This window comes from Neofelis nebulosa, chromosome 5 (assembly GCF_028018385.1).
Source record: "Neofelis nebulosa isolate mNeoNeb1 chromosome 5, mNeoNeb1.pri, whole genome shotgun sequence".
NCBI classification, from domain to species: Eukaryota; Metazoa; Chordata; class Mammalia; order Carnivora; family Felidae; genus Neofelis; species Neofelis nebulosa.
Window position 1 is genome coordinate 158,048,574 of NC_080786.1, and position 17,967 is coordinate 158,066,540.

Genomic DNA, 17,967 nt, shown 5'->3' on the forward strand with positions numbered 1-17,967 from the left:
GAGAGCGATTTTAAATGTTTATATGTTAAAATGTATTGGACATTTCCTTTACGACCTGGGCTTTGAGTCCCGTCTGAGCACACTTGCCCCGCCTCAGGAGCATTCCTCTTTCATTTCTTCTGGCCTCTTTTCCTCACTTAGCTCATTAACCTATGTGAAATTTGCTTTTATATGGTTGGAAGTGACGTGTGACATTTCTCCCGCTGGCTAGCCGGTAGCCTACTGCTCCCCGAGCAGCCTGCCCTGTGCCCACGGTTACCACGTGCTGAGTGGTTTCTCCAGTTACGTTTCTAATTGCTTATTGCTGCCGTGCAGGGAGCCTCTTGGGTTTGCGTGCCGGTTATGCGCACAGCTTGCGATCGTGTCTCGTGTTTTCTAGGCGGGGGATCAAGTTGTGCAGGTGATGCTGTTTCCGTCTAATCTTTGTACTTTCCCCTCGTGCACTGGCTGGGGCTCCCGGTGCCACCTCAGATGTACTGCTCGCACGGCAGTGGTGGTCAAGGCGCCCCTCTTGCGCTGGCTTCCACCCGGTGTAGACGCTCGTGTTTCATCGCCAGGTGTGGTATTTGCTGTAGCTGTTCTGTGCACACCCTTTATCTAGGTGAGCAGGTCACCTTCCTCCTTGGCTGAGAGTTTTTTAAGATAAGCTTTCTCATGAATAGCAGTAGAATTTTGTATGCTTTTTCTGCATCTGTTGAGATGGTTGTATGGTTTTTCCTGTCTAATCTGTTAATATAGTAAATTTCATTAGTAGATTTCTTGCTGTTAAACATTTCATTCTTTACCTTCAACACATTGAAAATTAAATTTTCTACGTATCGCAAGGCCTTTTCCTTTATCAAAAAAGTCCTTCCTCCCTTCAGCCCCCTAGCTTTTTACTTTTTTGGAGTATAGTTGACATACTGTAAGGTGTATGTAGTGCTGTGCTGGTAAATGTTTAACAGCTGGCTTTCTGGAGGGAGGGGGACGTAAAAAGCCCTGATGGATAGCATTTGCCAGTTTCTGTGGCGTAGATGTTCTCACCATTGCTTGTTTCAAGCTACCAGCGAGCTGTCAGCAGGCTCCCCAAATTCCAGAAAATGTAATAGTCCTCTCTCCTTAGCTGCTAGGGGCTGGTGCCAGCTACCACTGAAACCCGGTGCAGCCTGGTGACCCTCCCGGCTGTGTGCGATCACGTGACCATCTCCGACATCCACCCTGAGGCTTCCTCATGTCCGTCCAAGTCAGCTCTCCTGCCTCCCTGGGGTAGCCGCCGGTCCAACCTTGGTCACCATCCCGTCCTTGCTCCTGGTGTGACCTTCACATCATTCTTGTTTTCTGTTCTGTGCATTTACAACTCTGTGTTTGCCTCTCGGAGCTACCTGTTTATAGGGAGTAAAACGTAGGACTCATAGTGACTTTTATCGGAAAGGTGACATCTGGCCCATGGTTGCTACTGTAGCACTAACTGTATTAGAAGAGCAATGTTGGTCCCATGATAGTAAGTGTCTTATAATCTGAGGGGTTGCTAGCATCTTCTATTCACGGAGCTCTCCGTCTTCCCCCGTGTAAACTGAACCTGTTTTCTGTCACGTATGCAATCACTTGACTGGTAGCTTTTCAGCACCTACTGTGTGTCAGGCACTTTGGAGGCCAAAGGTGCGGCAGCGAATGAATAACTCGGTGTCTTTCTTCATGGAGCACAGGTTCCCACGTACCTTTAAGCTGCATGTTTTTCCAGTTTGACTGGCCTTGCCGATTTTCTCCTCACTCAGACCTCCGCTTGTCTTTACCCCTGGTATTATCTTAAATCACCCTTAAATCAGTGTGATTTCTTCCACTGCTTGATTTCAAAATTCCCTGCTTCAGTGTTAGTTGGTGTTTAGCCTAACTACTTATATAATTATTTCTGCTTTTATTAAAATCTCATGATGAAAAGGCAAAGGAACTGGTTTTGGTGGTGTTACATCAGGAAAGGTTAATTTTTGCAAGGGCTGTGACGGTAGAGTGCCTGGAAGAGTTCGTGAGACAACACAGGTGCGTGGACCGTCATCTGAGGAGGAGCCGGGGGTGAGCTCATCACCTGCAGCTCTCTGGATGCCAGCGGGCTTATTCCCTCCCAGGGTGGTCTCTGTCTGCCTCCTGAAGGCCTCAGGGCGCGTGGGGCTGTGCCTCTGGCAGCCCGCTGGCTCCGAGGGATGAGAGTCCGGTTCCCAAGCACCATATGGTGTGTTGTGCATTTGTTCCACGCTGTGTGGTCAGGTGGGAGTGGAGGAGATCAAGGATGCGAGTCCCCGTTCTCCAGTGGATCCTCAGCCCAGGGAGAATGGCGGGTTTGCCTGGGGGAGAAACGTCTAGAGGCTCTCCCCTACCCCCACCCCCATGAATTTAGCCGTCATGGCGGGTAGGCGGGCTGGAGGCAGGCCAGGGGACCTCCGAAATCCATCCGCTCATTTTAATAAGAGAAAATAGTTCTGTTTTATTTATTCAGATAATTAAAAAGCCCTTAGAGATCAACTTTGCTCATTCCTTGGGGAGGATATTGGGAAACAGTGTGAAAAGCACAGTGTGGGTGGGTCTTGGCTCCTGGCCCCCTAGCATTCTCTGGTGCACAGAAGAACCTTTGGCCTGCTGGGCCCGTTGGCCTAGAAGGTGTGCCTGGCCCTCAGCCGAGATCCAGAGGCAAAAACACATTCCCTTTCCTTGCCCTGGTCTCGAATGACACCTGACTAGCCGGGTGTCTGTCGAGGATGGAGGGAGACCTCGGAGGCTCTTCCTTTTCTCCTCAGCCAACTTCGACCTCATGGAAGGGACTGGCTGAGCTGGCCCCCTACTCCCCACCCCCCTACCTCTGCCATAGTGCATCTGGCTGCTGAGAGGGATTGGAAAGATGGACAGCAAAGATCAAAGAAAAGCATCTTTGTGGGGATAAATATTATCTTTTTCTCAGTATAGTTGCACTTTGGAATTTAATCTTTGAAAATAATAATTATGGGGACTGAGTCTTAATATGAGAGTTGAACCCTTAGAGATAACCTTTAAATCTTGGAATGAGAATTCAAGAGCCATCATCTGAAGTCATTTTTCCATTGTTGGGCTTTTGCTAGATTTTAACAAATGGGTACATCTTCTTTATCTGTACTTAAATTTGTAAGCCAGAGTGATACTCTTGATGTCAATGGAAGAACAAAACATCTTTCTTTAAGTGTCAAAGTACTGATCACAGTAGGGATCGTCCTAAAACACAGGTAAGGTGGAGGGAATCAGTGAAGCTCTGAATATCTTAAGTCTAACTTTACCTGAATAATTCTTTAAAAAGCCGTTTTGATAAATAAAGCCTCCCAATCCTGTAAAATATGAGTAATTCATCGTCATGCATTTTTGTATTTTTTATTTCTCTTTCTTTTTTTTTTTTTTTTTTTTTCAACGTTTTTTATTTATTTTTTTGGGACAGAGAGAGAGACAGAGCATGAACGGGGGAGGGGCAGAGAGAGAGGGAGACACAGAGTTGGAAACAGGCTCCAGGCTCCGAGCCATCAGCCCAGAGCCTGACGCGGGGCTCGAACTCACGGACCGCGAGATCGTGACCTGGCTGAAGTCGGACGCTTAACCGACTGCGCCACCCAGGCGCCCCTATTTCTCTTTCTTTTTTTTTTTTTAGTATATGTGCTGCCGAAGCGAGCACAGCCCTATTTCTCTTTCTTAAAGGGAGATCTCGGGTCCTGAGATGTCAAAAGTACTATCATGTTTAGGTTTTTAGGGCCAAGGAAATCTTTATCTTGTTTTCTAGCACCGACAGGGTAATCTGTTACTAGGTTATTGAAATCTTTTGATGAGTGTCATATCATCCCCCACCCCAATATTTACACAGTAAACAATGAAAACCAGGAAGCCCACGCTCTGAGATAAGCAGGGTTGCCAGAGGAAGGAAGGGGCATGGCTCCTGCCACACTGTGGGGGCCACATGCCCACCTTCACGTGGTTCGGGCCACAGAGGAGCCTGGCGTGAACCATGGCTGGGGGGTGCTGGGGTGCTGAGCGGCTGGCATGCTGTGCGGGGCTGTCCTTAGCGGTCCCCAGGTCCCAGGAGGAAAGCGTCGTCAGAGCCGGGTTTCGGCTGCAGGGACCCTCTCGCAGCACTAGGCCCGGGTGCACCAGCCGCTCTGTTCCCCATCTGCTTACGCTCCCCGTGGCGGGTCTCCAGAAGTGCCTGCTGACGTCCCTCGTGAGTGGAAGAGAGAAGTGGGCATTCTGTGTGTGCTGAGCCCTCCCAGCCACGCTGTTGCTGTTCTCTGACCTGGTAGTGTTTTCCTGCCACCTCTTGCATTTTATTCTGTGGTTCCGGAACTAGTCCTTGTCCTGTGTGGCGAGGGTCAGGGTGGTCGTGATCTGAGGCTGAAATCTGTCATTGTGTGTGCACAGTGGTGTCTGAGCGGACCTGCCTGTCTCTTGGCCTGGCCTCACCCCGCTTCGCCTTGTCTTATCCCAGGAAGAGGCCCCTATACCAGGGGCCTGGAGGACGCACAGGCAGCCACATCTGGGGGGTGCAGTGGGATGGGTCTGCTGCAGCAGGAGTCTGGCAGGGTGATGAGGCCCAGAAGGTACATGCTACCGGCCGAGACCTGGATATTTATTTTTTATTTTTATTTATTTTTTATTTTTTTAATGTTTATTTATTATTGAGAGACAGAGACAGAGCATGAGCAGGGGAGGGGCAGAGAGAGGAGGCGACACAGAATCCGAAGCAGACTCAGGCTCTGAGCTGTGAGCACAGAGCCCGAGGTGGTACTTGAACCCACGAACCGTGAGATCAGGACCTGAGCCGAAGTCAGGTGCTTAACTAACTGAGCCACCCAGGTGCCCCAAGACCTGCATTTTTTAAGTTATAGGCCAGAACTTAATTATTCTGTGTCCTCCTGGCTGTAACTCTGGGCACTTATCTCTTCTCTGCCCTGATAAGCACCTGGGGGTTGCGCTTCCTGTCCCTGCACAGCCGTGGTATAGTAGGGGCTTAAAAAATGTTTGATAGGGGCACCTGGGTGGCTCAGTCGGTTGAGTGTCTGACTTCGGCTCAGGTCATGATCTCGCTGTCTGTGAGTTCGAGCCTTGCATTGGGCTCTGTGCTGACAGCTCAGAGCCCGGAGCCTGTTTGGATTCTGTGTCTCCCTCTCTCTTGCCCCTCCCCCACTCACACTCTGCATCCCTCTCTCTCTCTCTCTCAAAAATAAACACAAATTTTTTTTAAAAGTTGAAGTTCTTTTGAGAAATAAAATACATCAAATTATTCAGAAACATTCTTTACAACTTGACGCACAGCTGGATTCGAGTGCAGTGTCCAGTGTGTATTCTGAGCCTCACTAAAGACCCACGGTCTCAGCTTCCGTCAGGCTGCCCGTCCTGACTCTTGTCCAGGGCAGAGCTTCTCAAGTGCCGAGAGCCCAGTATAGAGCCCGGGCTCATCTGTCGTCTGGAGTTACCTTTATGTTCGGAAATCTTTAAGTAAAATTTTGAAAAGCTTTCATTAACTCCCCAGGATGGTTTTGAATTGTGGATTTGGGGGAAAGTGTATCTCTGGTGTTTTGGTGCTGTGCTGTGTCCGGCTGTGTCTCAGCTCCACACCTGTGGATCCTCAGGACCCTGTCCTGGTGGGCGATGTTCACGTGGCTCTTCTCTCCTCCCTGCCAGTCTTTCCCGAGTGCCCCTCGCATGGGGATGGGGGGAGAGGGTGCAAGTAAATGACTTGTGGAAGAGACTTTGTGGAAGAATCACTCCTATGTATCTAGCAGTACATGCACAAAGGTGACCTGAGGAATCACTGAGCCAGGACCTCCACGTGGGGGACGGCAGACGGTGGTGTTCATGCTGGGGCTTCCCAGCTCGGATGCCTGCCCCCACTGTCACCACCTACTTGATTGTTCTGGTTGAGTTTTGGCCTCCCTGTCCCTCTGAAATGACTCTTCTGAGTCACCAGTGACCTGTCTTTGTCAGGGTCAGTGGCCACTGTCCTGTCCCTGTCTTGCTCAGGCCCTCAGCAGCATCTGACAGAACTGCCTGAGCCGCCTGGTCCCCCAGCCCCCACCTGCCCTTGGCCCAAGGGCCACACTCCCCACCTGCTCTGGGTGTGGATGCCTCTCCTGCCTGCTTGCCCTGGAGCCCCAGCCCCTGCCCTCCACTCTGGAAGTGGTGCCACGTGCACCTGCTCAGAGCTGATCCCCGGCCCATCCCTGCCTCCCACTGCCTCCCACGGGGGCCTGTGACCATTCTCACTCCTTTCTCCCGCCTTGCTCACTGCACGAGGCCTGCCAGCTCCTCCCAATCTGTTCCCGTCTTCCCCCGCTGATCCCCCTCTGAGCCCCAGGAGCTCTTCATTGGCTTTCCGGGGTCCAGACTTGCTCCCGTGTGGTCCGCCCTCATGGGGTCACTGCAGATATCCTTCGAGGGGCGCGTCTCATCAGGTAACGCCTACTTGACCCCTTCCAGTGACTTCCTGTCATGATGGGGAAAGTAAGTTCCCTTAGGAAAAAGTGCGCAGGCCTTCTCCCTGGGTGATTTCCCTCCATTTTTCCTGTTTGCCGATCTGCACAAATGGAGCCCCCCTCTCCCCGTTCTTCCTGTGGGGGACTGTCATCTATCTCCCAGGTGTTTGTAAGGTTGCCACCTGCCTGTCTCTGGGCCATCAGCTCAAATGTTGTCTCCTTGGCAAGACTGTGTCCCCGTGTTGTCCTTGTCCACGTCACCCCGCTCTATAAACACTCGGCGTGGCCCTGTCTGCCGGTTGGCCTACGTGTTGACTCTCCCTCTGCCCTGGAACACGAGCTTTTGGAGGCCAGAGGCAGTCACGGTCGCTGCTGTGGATCTGGGTCTGTAGCAGGCCTGTTCATAGGACTTGTGCCCACGTTTCCGTGGCCTGTGTTTGGGTCAGGGTTGGTTTGGCAGCGTGTAGCAGAAAACCTGGCTGGTGTGGTTTTCCATTCCTGGGCTCCTTATACCAAGAAGTGGACAGTCTGGGGCCGGAACAGTGGTTTCTGGACCTCTCTGTCTCCAGTCTGCTGTTTGGTTCTCATGCTTAGCTCCTCGGGTCTTGTGGTGAATTCTGACTCCAGCCTGATGTTCCGTAGAAAGGCAGGGAAGCAGGAAGGGGCGGTGTCTCCAACAGGAAGGCATTTCTGGGAACCCCCAGTGTGTGTCTCATTGGCTGGAAGAGTGCTAGAGCCGCCTTTGGCCACTAGGATCTGGGGCAGAGTTTGTGCAGCAGAGTCAGACTCTGTGGGGGAGGGGTCCTGGTACCTGACTGCCCGACGCTTCCCGCTTCTTATGTCTCAAGTCCACACCATAGACAGGTGCATGGAGATAGCTGCAGGCTCTGTTTCATAAAAAATAATTGGAGAGTGGGGCTGTCTGGGGCTGGGCGAGCTCGCCAGTCTGGTACCTCAAACCAGACAGACTTAACCTACCTGGTGACACGGACAGCTGGCGGCAGGTGTGGGGTGTGCTTGGCAGGGACAAGCCCCTTCTGTGCAGTGACCTGAGGGCACGGTCGCTGTGGGTGGGCCCAGGCAGCAACCTGCGCCAGGAACCAGGCCTCCCTCTGTAGGGAGGAGGGAGCGAGCTGGGTTCTCACCGCAGGGCACGAGAGGAGGGGGCCCCTGCCACCCCCGAAGTGACTTTCGCCGTGTCTGTGGAAGATGCCTGGAGAGGAGCCCTCTCAGGCTGGGCGGCTTGGGAAGGCAGGCGCCGCCCCCTGGCTGCCGGGGCCCAGCCTCACACAGCGGCCCCGGGGCCCGGAAGCGGCAGAGCCTCCTCCAGAGGAGCCGCTCTTGTATTCGCCCACGTTTCGCAGCCTCTTGCGTGGTTTCTGAGGTCGCCTACACGAGAGAGAAGCCCTGCCCCGCTCGAGGGCAAACCCAGAGCGGCTGGGGAGAGCCGGGGGAGCTCGCCTGGGACTTGGGACGAACCTTCCCCACGTCTCAAACGTCCCCAGGGCGCTTCCTGTTCAAGTTCAGCTCCTTTCCCCCCGGGTTTCCTGCAGGGAACCAGCTGTGAGGATGGACTTTCCCCGCCTTCTCGGCAGTGCCTGTAGGTCAGGAAGAACAGAGGGCGGGCCCGCGGTTCCTTGCGAGCCTTCTCCACCCCGAGGCGCTCACCAAAGGGCGCGGCGTCGCCGGAGCTGTAGGAGGCAGATGTGGCCAGAGGGGGCTGCGGGCGCCGCAGGTGGTTGAGCCTTCTTCTGAGCAAGCCGTGGTGGGGTATGGGCTATGAAATCACAACTGCCGTTTGGAAGGTTCTCCGCGGCGCTGGCTGGAGAGCGGGTGCGGGTGTGGGCGTAGGTGTGAGTGTGGGTGCAGGTATAGGTGCGGGTGCGGGGGTGGGGGTGAGTGTGAGTGCGGGTGAGAGTGTGGGTGCGGGTGCGGGTGCGGGTGCGGGTGGGGAGGCCGCTGTCCAGGTCGGCGGTGAAGGAACAGGGCAGGTAGACGGCAGACCCATTGCGTGGGGTTTGGCCTGCGTAGCTGCGTGGAAGGCGGAGCCTTTGGCCGGACAGAGCCTATAGGGAAGAAGCTTTGGGGGTGGGGGCGTGGACGTGCCCACTTTGACAGGCGGTAGCTGGGGGGGCGGGCACGTCTGCTTTTCCGTCTCCAGTTCCCCTTGGGCTCCGGGGCCCAGGCCTGCCAGGGGGCACATCGCACTCCCCCTCCAGTCTGGTGTCTCACAGGTGTTCCTGAACATCTGGAACCAGCTACTGTATTTTCCTTAATTTCCTACCCCTTCTTCTCACAGTGAATGTCACCGACTCCCCCCCCCCCCCCCCCCCCAGTTGCTGGAAACCTGGCAGCTTTTCCTCGGTGTCACATCTAGTTCCCTGCACCTTTTGTGCCTGCTGTCCCATCCATTCTCTACCCAGGATGCCTGCCTCTCTGTGTCTCCCCTCAGCCCAGGGGCCCCAGGCCACCATCATCTGTCCGTTGCCCTCAACAGAAGCCTCCTGACCCTCCTGGGCCCCAAATCTTGCCTTGTGCTCCCGGTGCCCTTCATGCAGCAGCCAGAGCCCACTCTCTTGCCCTGCACTTACAGGCCCTTAGGCCTGACCTTGGGCGCAGTAAAACTGTACTTACTCCTTACCCACAGACACCGGGCTTGACTGCCTCCCACCTGTTTCCAGCCTCCTCCCTCTGACTGCTCTCCCCGCGTGCTCCAGGCCCCCGGCCTCCTCCCTCCAACCGCTCTGTCTGCTTGAGTTCAGGCCCCCAGCCTCCTCCCTCTGACCGCTCTGTCTGCTTGAGTTCAGGCCCCCAGCCTCCTCCCTCTGACCGCTCTGTCTGCTTGAGTCTAGCTCCTTGCGTCTTCAGGTTCTTGTATATGCCTCGCCTGTTGCCACCTCGTGGCTTTCCCTGTGCTGCTCTTCCTCCATCAGATGGTGGCCCCCACCTCTGAGACGATCCAGACCTGCTTATCTGTAGGGGTATCCTCTTGTCTTCAGTTGAGAGGCAGCTGAAGGAAGTGGGCATCTGCCTGGACTCTGGAACCAGACTGTTGGTCTGAGCCATGCCAACCCCACCTCTCACTGTGTGACCCTGACATGTTGTTTGACCTTCTGGGCCTTGGTTTCCCGATCTGTAAAATGGGGATACTAATACCTCCCTCGTTACCGTGAGGACTGAATGATCATGTGAACCATGTGAGACAGTGTCTGGATAGTAAGAGCTAGACGGGGCACCTGGCAGAGCCCCTCAAGACGGGTGAGTGTCCAGGAAGTCAGGAGCTGGTCACCTTATCCCTGAGCCTTGCTGCCTTTGCCTTGGAGTTGGAGACACGGCCAGGTTACTTAGTGTTTTAGGCCAGACCGGGCATTTCCTGTAGAGCAGAAATGATTGGTCTCCGGTATGGGGACATACTTTTCCCCAACAAAACACATACCCAAGTTGTTTTACCAGTGGACAGGTAGAGCTGGAAATGGCTTCTCCAAACTGTAGAGATAAAATTGGATAGATGCTTGGATTGGAATTAAACCTTGGATCATCTGATAGGAATTTCCATGGCTTCTGTTAAGGGTTGTTAATTCAACATTACTGTGAAAGAGAAGTGGTAGGGATTGATGACCAAGAAAGTGTAATTTCCTGTGGGAGAGCAGCCTTTTCATTATTCCTTTGATGTCAAATAAGGCTATAGTTGGTCATCCTTTAATGCAGAGAGTAAAACCTGTTAAATTTGGATTTTTCTTTAGATTGGCCTTTAAGCCTTTAAAAAATAATTTGCCACTTATGTTCAATGCAAGTCACTACCGTATCACTTTGTATAAATCAAAGCATAATTACTAAACACAGTGTGCATTCTAGAACATAGTGTTTGTTCACACATGCTGTTCTTGTTTTGAAGATTGTTGAATTTGGTGTTTCTGGAATGCTAAGGCTGGCATGTCTTTGGTTATGAAGGCCCCATAGCCGAAATAATGGAGTGTCCATGTGTGACGATGGACGAGAGACTTCAGAGAGGGTGTCTATGTGTTGATGGTTGTATTAGATTAACTTCCAGAAACTACTTTAGGCTTTGTCCCAGGTACTGCCTAAAAATATTGGTAGAGAGGTGTTCAGTTGTGGGTTTATAAAGATAGAAACGTATACAAATAGCATAAAACTTGTGTGAATGTAACTCAGGCGAACTTCTAATCTTCCCTTTTCCAAACACGTGCTTTACCAAACCTCATGTTCAAGATTTTCTTTCTTTTTTTTTTTTTTTAATTTTTTTAATGTTTATTTATTTTTGAGACAGAGAGAGACAGAGCATGAGCAGGGAAGGGGCAGAGAGAGAGGGAGACACAGAATGTGAAGCAGGCTCCAGGCTCTGAGCTGTCAGCACAGAGCCCGACGCGGGGCTCGAACTCACGAACTCTGAGATCATGACCTGAGCTGAAGTCGGACGCTTAACCGACTGAGCCACCCAGGCGCCCCGCCTCATGTTCAAGAGATGTTTTAAGAGGAACGTGGGTGTCTCAGTTGGTTAAGCGTCCGACTCCGGCTCAGGTCATGATCTCGTGGTTCACAAGTTCGAGCCCCATGGCGGGCTCTGTGCTGACAGCTCGGAGCCTGGAGCCCGCTTCGGATTCTGTGTCTCCCTCTCTCTCTGCCCTTCCCCCACTCATGCTCTGTCTCTCTCTCAAAAATAAACATTAAAAAAATTTAAAAGAGATGTTTTAAAAAAAGTCACCTTTAAATTGTAAAAATGATTTAACGTGTACAAAAATAAAGCAGCATTTGATGACTATGTGAGGTTCTATACATCTGCTCTCTGGCACTGGGTTAAAATGATACTCCAGGGTCCTTGTTGGGCTGGGATGGGAAGGGCAGCAGAGTGCGCATGCTGTGGGTCTGGGGATGCCTACTGTCATTGTGCTGGCTTTGTCACCTGCTGTCCCCAAGTCAGATGCAGCCACCAGCTCCCGTGAGCACTGCCAGCTTCTCCAGAGCTGCAGTGGGCGGGAGGCCCAGCCTCTGCCTGTCACCCACCGTACGGAGAAACACTTTGCAAACTACCTGATCATTTTTTTGACTTTATAAATTTAATGAGCCAAAATAAAGGTAAAGTATCTTCTAATTCCCAAGGTAGAGGTGTAGGTACCCAAAGTTCCTAAGTCCCGTCTTGAACTCAGCAGGATGTCTCCAACTTCTTTCAGTCTGTACATGGAATTGCAGGAGGTGTGACCTTTCATTGTGGCCACAGGCTGCAAACCAGTGGCGGTGGGATTCTCCCTTTTCTGGATCCATTTCTATTAGTGAAGTCAAGGAGCGGAGGCAGGGGAGCCCTGGCGCTCTGTGTCCACGCCGGGGGTCCTGGCCGCGCTGGACGGGCGCCCTACCCGAGGACCAGCTGCAGGGCGAGCGGGATGAGCATGGCCAGCAAGTCCAGAGGGCCAGGCGCGGGGTGCGGGGTGCGGGCTGCGGCCTTGAGCTCAATGCCCGGCAGGGGCCGGCCCGCCGACGAGTTGCCGTCTGGGATCGCGCTCGGGGTGGGTGCGGTGCCCGTCGGCTCCATGCAGGTCTGCGCGGGCAGGAGCAGGGCCACCAGCAGCAGCAGCAGCAGCAGCAGCAGCGGCGGCGTGGGCCAGGTCGCCATGGCTGTGTGCTCGGGGCGCGTCTCCTTGCCGGTGCTGGTCGCCGTGGCCGCCGCTCCGCAAGTCTATTCTGTAGGGCCCTCTCAGGGTCCTCTTTGGTGGGGTCCGGTCTGGCCAGCCGCACCCGGCCAACTCCCGCTGGCGGCTGTTAACCGTCGGTCCCGGGATCCCGCCCTGCCCGCGCGCACCCGCGCCCGCGCGCCCTGGAGCCGGCGGAGCGTGCACGTCTGCGCTGTGCCCTGCACGCCCGGCTTCCTCCCACGCAGCCCCTGGCCGGGGCCGCGGAGCTGCTAAGCTGGGACTCCGGGGACGCGGATGCCCCTGGCGTGTTACAGCATTCTGCAAATCCCTGGGGTCAGTGCTTTCTGGGGACATCGGAAACCTTTCCTCCCGCGGTGTGCACACGGAGGTTTTGTTTTAAAAACCTTGAGATTATGGTATCTTTTTCTTAAATATGCCTGTGATGTAGCCGTGATTTTTTTTTTGTTAATGCTTCTCCCAGGTTTTACTCATGTACGACGTTTACTTCCTGGACTGCAGTTTGAAAGGAAAGCATTTCTTAAGTAAACCGGGGACTCTTGCTTTTGGACGTTAGGATGACCTCTACCATCTTTGAAACTGTACGTTTTTTCTCCCCAAGCAGAACTCTTATGAACATTTCCAAAAACTATGTACTTCATATACAGACATTTGAATTTTTAATTTAAATTAAATAAAATTCATTTGTTTTTCAAACAAGTAAGCTCTGCACCCAAGGTTGGGCTCAAACTCATGACCTTGAGGTCAAGAGTCGCATCCTCCACCAGCTGAGTCAGCCAGACATGTGAATTTTTTGAATGTCCATTATGAACCGAAGCCTTTGCTGATCGTTAGGTGGGAAAGACAACTGGCAGCGGCCTAGGGAGAGTCGTCACAGCTGGGGCTTTGCCAGATGTGGTTTATTGATTAATTCTACGCACGCAGCATGCTTTTTGCTTATTTCTGTTCCACATCAGGATCGTCAGTGTATCTTCCTTACTTGTATTTGGCCTCTACTTGGAATCAACACAAGGGTTTAAAATAGTTCTATGTGTTCTAAATTGTAAAAGTATGCATATCTTTGGAAATAATCGTGCAGACGGTTGAAAATGAAAGGTTTGGGCTTCCTGCCCCATCGCAGCCACTGCAGGCAGCCCCTCCCGCTACAGCACCCAGTCAGTATCCAGTGGGAGAAGTGCATTTGCTTGCAACAAGCTTGGGGTGCTGGTGTCAGAAGTAGAACTTGGATCCAGCATAGGTACAACTGGCTTCTTCCGCTAAGCACATTTCCCGATGTGTAACTGCGTGTTCCGGAAAAGAGCACATGGGGGCGCCTGGCTTCCTCAGTCAGTTGAGTATCTGACTTCGGCTTGGGTCATGATCTCACGGTTCGTGGGCTGGTGAGTCCGAGCCCCGCATCAGGCTCTCTGCTGGCAGCACAGAGCCCGCTTCGGATTCTCCGTCTCCCTCTCTCTCTGCCCCTCCCCTGCTCATTCTCTTCTTTTCTTTCTCTCTCTCTAAAATAAAATAAGCATTAAAAAAAAAAAGAGCATATAAAAAATAAAGAGCAAGGGCCCCTTTCTAGGGCCGGGCGGGAAATGCCCCAGGTGAGCCTGGAGCACGTGTAGACCCAGACAGGAAGGAAGTGCCCGAACAACACAACGCCACCTCGATGGGCGTGTCAGGGGGGACGCGGGAGCCACCTGAAGGGGCTCCCAGCGGTCAGAGCTGGATCAGTCCCAGCAAGAGGGAGGGCGTGTTGGGTTATAGCCCACGGTGTAAAACACACACGCGCGCGTCCAGACTGACGTCAGCAAACGATCCAGGCACGCTCTGATGCGCAGACTGAATTTCTTCTCCGGAGGAGGATCCCACGTCGTCTACGCGGCTGCTCCGTCCCCGGGGGGCCGAGCCCACCTCCCCACTCCTCGGGCGCGGGCTCTGCACGGCAACTCCCTTCCATGGGGGGGGCAGTGCGGGGAAGGGAAGGAGTCGCGTGGATGGGGACAGCCGGCAGGCACACCTCCGCCGGGTGACCACGGCCAACATCAGCGGTGACAGGCCGTGCTGATGGCACCCGCCCGGGCCGGGTGGGAAGAGGCGGGCGCTTCCCCCCAACAAGCCGCGACCCCAGTCCAGTCACGAGAAGCCATCATGCCGCTCCCACTGGGGGACATCTCCCCGATCCCTGACTCGTCCTCCTCGACATGTCAGGGTCATCAGAGAAACTGTCACAGCCCAGAGGAGAAGCAGAGGGATGGGATCAAGGTCACGTGGTGTCCTGGACGGGGCGGCGGGGTGGGGGGTGGGGGGAGAACCAGGAAGGAAGAAGGACATGAGGGGAAACTGAGGAAACCTGACTATAAACTAAGGCTTGTTAGCTTAGTTAACAACAAAGTGTTCATATTGGCTCGTTAATTGTAACCAATGTACCGTGTTAATGTAAGAAGTTTATAAAGGGGGAGCTGGATGTATGTCATCTCAGTTTCTCTTTAAGTCTAAGATGGTTTTAAAAAAGAAAGTCTCTTTTAAAAGATAGTGTTTTTAAAGAAGCTAATAATTCCTTAGAAGCTCCTTTTGTGTGCTCATCCTCTGCCCTAAGTATCGTTGACTTTTGTGTTAACTGTCCCCTTGGTTCTCCTTGTAGATTGAACACTTTTGTTGGGTATTCTAAGCAGCATATCCTTTGGTTTTGCCAGACAGACTCCACTCAGCAGTGAGGGCCCCTGGGCAAGGCTGGGGTCTTAGTGGCCGCAAGTCCAGGGGCTTCCCTTGCAGGGCCCTCCTGGCCAGTGTCCTCACGCATCTGTTATGTTTTTTAACTTGAGTCACTAGGCCTGCTGCCACCCGTGTCCCCCACCCCCACCCCACCCCTTCTCCTCTCTCACACATGCCCTGTCCCGGGAGGCCTTGGAGGCCTCGGGCACCGTTGTGATCTGGCTGAGAGGAAGTTGTGTTGGGTTGCATTTTGTGTTGGTTTAACGGGATGCGCATCTGTGGGTGTGGTTACTTCCGGGTTAGGTGCTGCCCAGGTGTTGGAAGTTTGCATTCTGTAGTTGTCCTGTGCAGCGTGGGTGTGAAGGAGCAGGGCCAGAGGAGAGGGGCCCTTGCCCTCTGCACCCGTTTACCTTGGGACCCCAGGGAGGTAGTCAGAGTCCAGAAGAAGAGGGAGGACCAGGGCAGGGGCCAGGCTGACTGCTGCTGGGAGACGCGGGTAGTGGGGGTTGCACCAGGAACAGAGGTGTTTCTCAAGGAGGGGTTCTCCGAGAGCTTCGAGATGGGACTCCCGTCCAACTGGCTCGCAGTCAACTGCGGCAAAGCTGAGATGGTCTGTTCTGGCCGACTTGGACAGACATGGCATTGCAGGGGACACCGTGAGGGGCTCAAAGCAGAGAAGTGTGGGCGGGGGTGAGCGGGGGCAGGGCTGTCCCCATGAGCGCCCCGGAGCCTGCCCCGGGTCCTTGCTCAGGACGCTCGCTGCCCCATACTCGCTCCTGCGCGTCTTCTTGAGGGGACTGCTGGCTGCCGGGAGTCGTGGTTTTTATGACATTAACACAAAGTTGGCATTTTTTTCCTCGGGGGGAAATAACCCTGGATGCAGTACACATGAGTCAGACCCCAGGGTTAGCGCGGAGACAAAGCGAGGGGACGTGGGTGTCGGGTTCACGTCCTCAGTGGTTTTCTGCTATGTTTTAGATGCATCTTTGGTCCTTTGAATTTTTGATATTTGACTGTGTCACTTGTGATGTTTTAGAGATTTGGTCTCATTTTGGCCTTTTCAGTGTGATGAAAAGAGATAGATGGCCTGGTTTCTCTATTTTCTTCAGGTGCCCCCTTACAGTGTCTGTGGTTCTCAGGTCATAAATAACTGAATATATTTTAAATGAGACCACCTGTAAGAGTTAGGCGTAAGGAAATCTCGAATCATTTGAACATTGTGCAGATAAAAACGCAGCCTAACACTGCGCTGTTCCTACCCTTGCTCCTAAACTTCCCTCGTATGACTACACGTTTGTGGGTCGTACGTGTATTTCGAGAACTGGGCTCCTTCATGACAACGTATGGGGCTGTGGGAAGGTGCAGGAAGGACCTGGTAGTGTGGCCTGCTGGTCTTCAGAAGTGCCTAGAAACCCACCACATGCAGGCCTTCTGACCTTGTGGGGTGAGTTTTCTTTCTACAGCGCGCCCATGTCTAGGAATTTTGGCTGAGATCAGCCTCTGCTTTTTCGGTCTGGCTTGCACTGTTGTCTCTGTTCTGTGAAACGACCGTGCAGGGGGGTCAGCGGTCTGGCTTGGAAACTCTTCCGTGAGAAAAAAGCCACCTTAATGTCATTTCATGTTTTAGAATTCCTTGCTTCTTCAGTTGTTGATGAAGTTGTTCTAAGATTCTCAAGTGTTATCGGTAGGATTTCAAGCTTTCAGAGCTGTCGCCTTTGGTCTTTTTCTTTTCCACGGTGCCTTTGATTCCTTTGCCTTTATTGCAATTGTATCCTGTAACAACAGGCTTACTAAATTCCTTTTTTTTTTTAAGTTCCCTTTTTTCACTTGGCCACGATGCCTGCTGATTTCAAAGCCCTTTCGTGATATTTCACCAAGCTCTCTGTGTTCAGTGTGGGTTGTGGTCATGTTCATTGTTGCAGCCTAGACTAATGTGTTGAGTTAAATATAGGCTGTCAATTAACTAACCGTTCGGAACGTGTTCATTATCGCTTCTCTGAGGCCATCCTAAGCATGTGCACTAGAGACAGGTTTGTGGATGTGCACACCATGGAATCTGGGTTGAGTTTCCCAGCCGCCTGTCTCCACGTAAAGTCGGCGAGAGCCCCGGGGAAGCCGAGGGCATTGGGTGTGTTTGCCGTCTGTCCCTCTTTTCTCTTATCCTTCTAAAAATGAGTGACTTGGGAATTAGTCAAAACAACAAATTAGCCAAAAGTGAATTTTCCCAGCAATGTAGAAAGAGTTTAGCCTGCTCTACTCTTACAAGCCCGGTTTGGTGCTGAGGTGGGTTAGGGTCCTTCTGGTGGAAGGTACTCCGAGCCAGGGGTGTGCGCGATGACAGGCCCCTTGTAAGTGGGAGGCGCGTGGCTGGAGGCAGAGTGGGTGTGACACACGACTGTTGGGATACTGAAGTAATGAAATGGGGCTCAGGCGTCCATTTTGTATTTGTTCCAAATTCCAATAAAAAAGAAACATTTAGCCATCTAAGTATCTCTTTTTCGGGACTCACAAACGTCAGTTGTTCAGTTTGTTTTAGATGGAAGTTCTGTTTTTGTCTGTGAAAGAAGTCTTATCCATGGTTTAAGTGTGGGCCGGAAGGGCGAAGACGTTGAGGACCTAGCCCAGCGTGGTACGTCTTGGTGCTAATTTGTCCTCCCCTCACGCTGTCCTCCCCACAGCAGGATGAGATACTGGACGCCGAGGCCCCAGGGCAGGGCAGGGCAGAAGATGTGCAGTTTCATTAAAAATTGTAAATGGGGGGCGCCTGGGTGGCGCAGTCGGTTAAGCGTCCGACTTCAGCCAGGTCACGATCTCGCGGTCCGTGAGTTCGAGCCCCGCGTCAGGCTCTGGGCTGATGGCTCGGAGCCTGGAGCCTGTTTCCGATTCTGTGTCTCCCTCTCTCTCTGCCCCTCCCCCGTTCATGCTCTGTCTCTCTCTGTCCAAAAATAAATAAAAAACGTTGAAAAAAAAAAAAAAATTTAAAAAAATTGTAAATGGGACCCTAGGGGCACCTGGGGGGCTCAGTTGGTTAAGTGTCCCAACTCTTGATTTCAGCTCAGGTCATGATCTCGAGGTTTGTGAATTCAAGCCCCATGTAGTTGGTCTTTGTGCTGACAGCTTGAAGCCTGCTTGGGACTCTCTCTCTCCCT

General features: G+C 52.8%; 1 protein-coding gene across 13 annotated transcripts in view; it reads left to right on the plus strand.

Annotated features, from left to right (window-relative positions):
- ADARB1 (adenosine deaminase RNA specific B1) overlaps positions 1-17,967 on the plus strand; it is a 136,131-nt gene that overhangs the window by 16,565 nt on the left and 101,599 nt on the right. For 4 of the 13 annotated variants that reach the window (XR_009262399.1, XM_058732232.1, XM_058732235.1 and 1 more), the window contains exon 1: positions 7,279-7,319. The exons of 5 other annotated variants lie outside the window; for them this stretch is intronic. Coding sequence is in view for 4 of the 8 variants with exons in the window: in XM_058732232.1 (XP_058588215.1) it covers positions 7,294-7,319 (26 nt within the window). In the remaining 4 variants the exon portion in view is untranslated. Of the gene's footprint in view, positions 1-7,136; positions 7,320-17,967 lie in introns of those variants that run through there. 4 more of the 13 variants (XR_009262402.1, XR_009262401.1, XR_009262400.1 and 1 more) reach the window with 4 other exon arrangements.